Consider the following 6,000-nt stretch of genomic DNA (forward strand, 5'->3'; position numbering starts at 1 on the left):
AATTAAAAAGGTCTGTTGGAAGCGTGCTTGAATTTCGACAAATGAGCCCCAAAATCAGCAATAATTTGTGACGCTGATGACTGAAAATTATTAAAGGGCAAGCAGTATAAAGAGCAGCCACCGCGGTCCGCAATCCCGTAGTCGATGAATGGAAATTGTTCAAGGGCAAGACGATCTCGTGATAGGTGTAGTTAACCGAACCACAAAATCAAAGCTAAAATTTACGAGGGTGCTTAGGCCTAATCACTGAAAGGAGCGCTTAGGCGTCATCAGTAAACGACTCCTTTCTTCGAACCGTAAAATGAAAGCTAAAATTTTACAATAGTGCTTAGGCCTAATCACTGAAACGAGCGCTTGCACTTTTGAAATATCGCTATAATTGCCGATATTGTCAAATTCACAAAAGTCGCCAAAACCGCCAATGCTCACCGAACTGGTGTCAATACCAAAATTGCCGATTTTGTCAAAATCGCCTAAATCGCCAAAATCGCCAAGGTTAACCCAAATGGTGTCAATACCAATGGATGAACTAATTTGACGAAATTGGCAAAATTTCGCCCAAATCGCTAATTTTGCCAACTTGTGTCAATCGTGGAGCTCTTTCTCCAAATCTGCTATTTTTGTCATCGCGTGCATTTCTGGACATAAGTGAGCCATGGTCAACCTTTGGAAGTAAAATTAGGATATTTGATAAATGGAACGTTTTCTTTTCACTCGGTCACACAATTACTCGCTAAAAATCTACTCGGTTGAATCGCCTGAATAATAAAGTACATGTATGATTGTATCGATCGTCTCCTCAACTATACTTTGCTGTATATTTACTAAGTCTCTCGCGAACTGACTCGCGGCAGTCCGATGGATTCTTGCCACGGCAACACGTCTCCATCGGATCCGATGGAGTCTGTTCGCTGACATTTTCCACCCCCTCCTCAACTATACTTTGCTGTACCCGTCTCCATTGGATCCGATGGAGAACGTTTGCCGACATTTCCCATTGCCTCCTCAACTATACTTTGCTGTATATTTACTAAGTCTCTCGCGAACTGACTCGCGGCAGTCCGATGGATTCTTGCCACGGCAACCCGTCTCCATCGGATCCGATGGAGTCCGTTTGCCGACATTTTCCACCCCCTCCTCAACTATACTTTGCTGTATATTTACTAAGTCTCTCGCAAACTGACTTCCGGTGAGTCTGGTTGCCCATGGCCTTCGTCCATCGGACTCAGTTTGGGTGTATTGGACAATCCTCGAAATTTCTGGACTCGGTCTGAGATTTGTTGTCATTTTCATGAGACCAGTACGAGAATTTCTCGTCACGGTCCAGCAACCAAGACGAAGTTAGACCGGTCAGAGTTCATTGTCAGGCTGGCCTCGTGTAAACCCATAAAGAGAAATGTACGGAGGCCAATACAAACTCATGCCAGTCTGAGTTCGTCCCGGTCTCATGTAAATACACCCCAAGTTAAATAGAAAAGTTGCTTGTTTTGAGTTAAGGAGGCTCAAACAAATTTCGACAGTCTCAGCAGACTGTACTATTTGGAAGGATTAACTCTACAACACTATTTTGCGTAATGGCAATGTTGTGGTACCAAATGAAACACCTATAATAGCTCAACAAGGTGCGGTCATTAATGTGACATAATACATCACTATATTTTGTTCAAACGCTTATATCTCAAACACAAACTCGCTGGAAAATGATTAGAAGGCTGAGACAGAACTTCCTGCAAGGTAAAAAAAAATATCTGCAGTGGATTCATAGCCACCTTCACAACTGAACAATTTTAAGGTTGCTCTCAATCCGCTCCAGAGAATGTATTTTTAAACTTTGCAGTTATCTTAGCCTGCCAATGACTTTCAAGTAATAAGAATTGGGGGTCACCGAGTTTGCTTTTGAGATATAAGCGTTTAAATACAAAATATAGGGCATTTTAAGATGACTCTTTTGTTTCCACAGTGACCTATTACATCACATTAATGAGTGTATCTTCTTAAGAAATTTGGTATCATAACATTGCCATTACGTGAAAGAGTGTTGGAAGAGTCAATCCCTCTCATAAGATACTTTTCTATAGAGAGGGTGTGAACAGGAGTACGCCAGCTTGCAGATTATCTAAGTTGTTGAAACTGGTTTGAGCCACCGTCAACAAACCTAAGGTCTTTTGTTGGCATATCCTGATCCTGTGTAGCTTAGCTTTCAAAACAGGAGATAGCTGTACTGAAGTTTTTCGTTTTTGAAGCAATGACATTCACAGTTGTTGCAGTAAAACTTTTTAAAATGCAGTTACATGTACGTTGCTCACAGAATAATTTGTTTTATGGTGATTCTTCAGTGGATTCAGTGTGACATGAGGTATTTTGATATGACGGTTTTGGGCAAGTTTGCTGTTGTAATGGCTGATCCACCGTGGGATATCCATATGGAGGTACAGACTTTTATTACATGGGCAACAAGAATCACACATGATTATCTCCAGTTTCCTCTTTGCAAGGAAGTTCATAGCATTTGACAGTTGTTTTCTTATAAGTAAGGAAAACCAGTAGTTAAAGTGCTACTATGACTGAAAAATCAAATTTTATTTTTCTTTTGATTTCAAAACTATGTTAGCTAAACATTAAGTAGCCCAAGTTTTAAGCCCTGATTTAAAAAAGACACCTGTTTATTTTAACTGAAATTCTCCTATTTCATCGTCCACCATTAGTAACTTTAAATCTTGAGAGAGTTGGATCCAGGAGAAAATTACGTCAAAGACTCAATAGTTTAAGAATGCAATGCGTCTGTACGCAACTGAATTAATATGCAGCATGGGTGTTTTAGGCTTTTAGACCCGTTTCAAACGTCGAACTTTTCATGTGCTGAATCTAATGCAAATGAGAAAAATCAGTTGCTTTCGCTCATTTCCATTAGATTCGGCACATGAAAAGTTCGACTTTTGAAACAGGCCTTAGACTTTGTGCAAAACACGAGTTTAAAAACTGCTGTTTTGCATAATAATAAGTTGCGTTTACACGCTGAAATTTTAAGCTAGTGAGTAAATAATTTTTCACTAGATCCAACCCTCTGAGGTCCAATCGGTCTATTTGGAACGTAAGTAATGGCAGACTGTGAAATTTGAAACTCAAGTAAGCAACCTTTGGATAAAAATCAAAGCTTGAGATTTTTATAGTCAAGCAATCACACAAATCTGAAGAAAAAAAGGAAGTGATTTTTTTATCGTAGTAGCACTTTAATGTTCCTTGTTTATTTGATAGCTCCCTTATGGTACTATGTCAGATGACGAGATGCGCAAGTTAGATGTGCCCTCCCTTCAGGACGAGGGATACATATTTCTTTGGGTAACTGGACGGTAAGGACGTGTCTCTTAATGTGCCTTTGTTTTGTATTCTTTTGCCGTAATTTGTTCCTTTATAGTGAGCGTAAAAGGGTAGCTCATTCCTTGCTGAGTGTTGCAATTTCTTTGGACTCTGCAAAGCTTGTGGGAAGCCTCTACCTCAACGGATTCTATTTATAATACGAGGGAATTTATATCAAGCTCCAAAACGTCGTCAAATATGTTGGGGAATTACCACATTTAGTCTTATTTTCGTGTAAGGGGCTAATTAGCAAAACAGCAACACTGAAGAGCTTTGTTGCTTATAACCACGTAGTGTGAAGTATCATGTTACAGCACATCTGTAGCTAGTTTATACTTGTAATTTGTTCTTCAGTGCCATGGAATTGGGTCGTGAATGTTTGAAGCTGTGGGGGTAAGTGCAACCGTGTGCTAGTTAATCTTATTCCGTCCTCTGTTTTCCTAGATGGCATGTAGTTGTTTTAGACTGAGACGTGTTGTGGGCATACAGACAAACAGGAAGAACATATTGTAATATTGGATAAACCCATATGGAACTCTGCAAAGTGATTCGCTGACAACCTCTACTACGTGACACATGCGAAAAATTGGTGTCTCAAGCCATAATATAAAAATCAACTAGAGGCCTTATGGGCCTTATTTTAGCTTTAAAGTGGAAATAGATGTCATTTATTATGGGACTAAAACAGGTCCATGGCCAATAACTAAAATCAACGAATCACATTGCTTCATTTCTGGTCCCACAAGGGTTGATATTTCCTCAGTACCGGACCTGGTATTGTCCCGAATTATCCTGCGTTTGTGTCACTTAAGATGGCGGACAAAGACGAAATCTTTTGAAAGCTTTGTAGCGAAGCCAAGAAATGGACGGATGACTTTGAAGTACCCTGTTTCAGCCGTGGAATTTTCATGGCAAGTGATGATGACTAGCTTCAGTGATGGAAACATTGAGTACAAGCAGGATGAACAGCCTTTTTGTTGATGGTAACAGTGCAGCTGAAGAAGAAGGCAACACTGAGCATCAAGAATAAAATGGAAGATTTTATTTTGGCCCAAAAGTCAAGCAATACGTAAAAGAAAACCAAGTCCGACAAATTATAAGCTCTGAAGCAATTTTGTTCACAATTAACAAAACAAGAGAACAAAAACGTTGTCTGCAAAAAAATGGGACATACCAGGGAACGAAGAGAACGATGCCAACAGTTCACTCACGTCATTTCAAAGAGGCTTCCATAGCATTTCAGAGTAGAAGTTGCCTTTCACTATCTTTAAAGATTCCGAGTTTTCCCGGAGCCGTCAGGTTCTCGTCTCAAAACCTCAGAGCCTCGTTCAAAATGGTTTCAGGCACAAACCAAACGCCACTCGTCAGTTAACAGAAAAATAAAAGAGAAAAGCTCTTCGAAACCAGTTTGGTGACCATGATCCGCTGGTTCTTCAAGCAACCCTTTGCTGGTTTCTTTCATTGCTTTTTGGCTTTCAAGCCAGAGATAAGTCCAGAAAGTTGCGCTGGGGAGATCTACACATGGAAAAGGACCCTCGTCGCCACATGTAGAATCCGATACAAATCCGCCAACGATCTCTAAAAACATGCATTTGTTATACACTGTTCACCACCCACTTGAAATTTTCTCAAGCCTTTATACTTCACAAACCATAGATTACTCCCAAAGAACAGCGCTACACCCAATAATCACTGACGACAATAACTACAGTTCTTTTCCAAGCCACGACACTACACTGAGCACTCCTCGTTTAGCAGACAGAGAGGATCGAAAATAAGGCAAGGGAGAAATGAGACTGGCCACAAGCGACCTTTCTGTCCAAAATTCTTCACTACTGGTGAAGTTCTGCAAAACCGTGCATAAACATGAAGAAGCCAGAAGATGTCTTGTACTTAGCAGTGAAGCAGAAATGAAGGGTTGACGACCAAATCTGGTGTATGCATTTACCACTGGGCAAAAGTCTGCTGGGAAAGCTTTTTTTTCTCTGCCGCTGGCCTTCAATCAGGGAAAATAAAGCTGTCAGACCACTCCGTAAGAAAAACGTCAATTCGGAAAACTACATAATGCAGTTGAGCGGCCACAAATCAGCTTCTTTAAGTCACCAACGCCAGATGTCTGATGCACTTAGTGGACAAATCAAATGAACCTGTCAAGGCTACTTCAGTATCAAACATACCGAACATGGTGATGCTACTTTCCGTTCGTTGACAGTCAATGCCATTCTTAGTAACCAAGCCTTTCGTCATAAATTAGACCTACAGTGGTTGAAATTGCAACTAAATGTCATTGTTTTATCTGCGGATTTAAGTGAAAGCACCCATTTTAATTAGGTTAGCTTTCAATGAATTGTTAGGGTTGGCTTCATTTAAATAATTTAAAATTGCAACCGTTAGTAAGTAAGTAAAGCCTTTATTTAAAGAGGGTAGCACTTAATAGCCAAAGACTGATAAACTTGTGGCCCTCATAAAATACACAACTATTTACAATCTAACAAATATTGTAAGCTAAAATATATAAACACTTAAAATAATACAAGATTCAATCAAATGATGAAATGATGCAAACGTTGTTTGTTAAAAATCTTGGCAAACAAACTAATTTCAATTGGTGTACTATTCCACAGTCTTTTTGCTGAAACAGCA

General features: G+C 39.8%; 1 protein-coding gene across 2 annotated transcripts in view; it reads left to right on the forward strand.

The window, feature by feature from the left end:
• Window positions 1-6,000, forward strand: part of LOC137999489 (N6-adenosine-methyltransferase subunit METTL3-like) — a 146,895-nt gene that overhangs the window by 122,260 nt on the left and 18,635 nt on the right. Inside the window, exons 15-17 of one of the 2 annotated variants that reach the window (XM_068845261.1) lie at window positions 2,337-2,429; window positions 3,256-3,350; window positions 3,712-3,750. In XM_068845261.1, coding sequence (XP_068701362.1) covers window positions 2,337-2,429; window positions 3,256-3,350; window positions 3,712-3,750 — 227 coding nt within the window. The remainder of the gene's footprint in view (window positions 1-2,336; window positions 2,430-3,255; window positions 3,351-3,711; window positions 3,751-6,000) is intronic. The other variant, XM_068845269.1, reaches the window with a different exon arrangement.

The sequence above is a fragment of the Montipora foliosa genome, chromosome 1 (genome assembly GCF_036669935.1).
Source record: "Montipora foliosa isolate CH-2021 chromosome 1, ASM3666993v2, whole genome shotgun sequence".
NCBI classification, from domain to species: Eukaryota; Metazoa; Cnidaria; class Anthozoa; order Scleractinia; family Acroporidae; genus Montipora; species Montipora foliosa.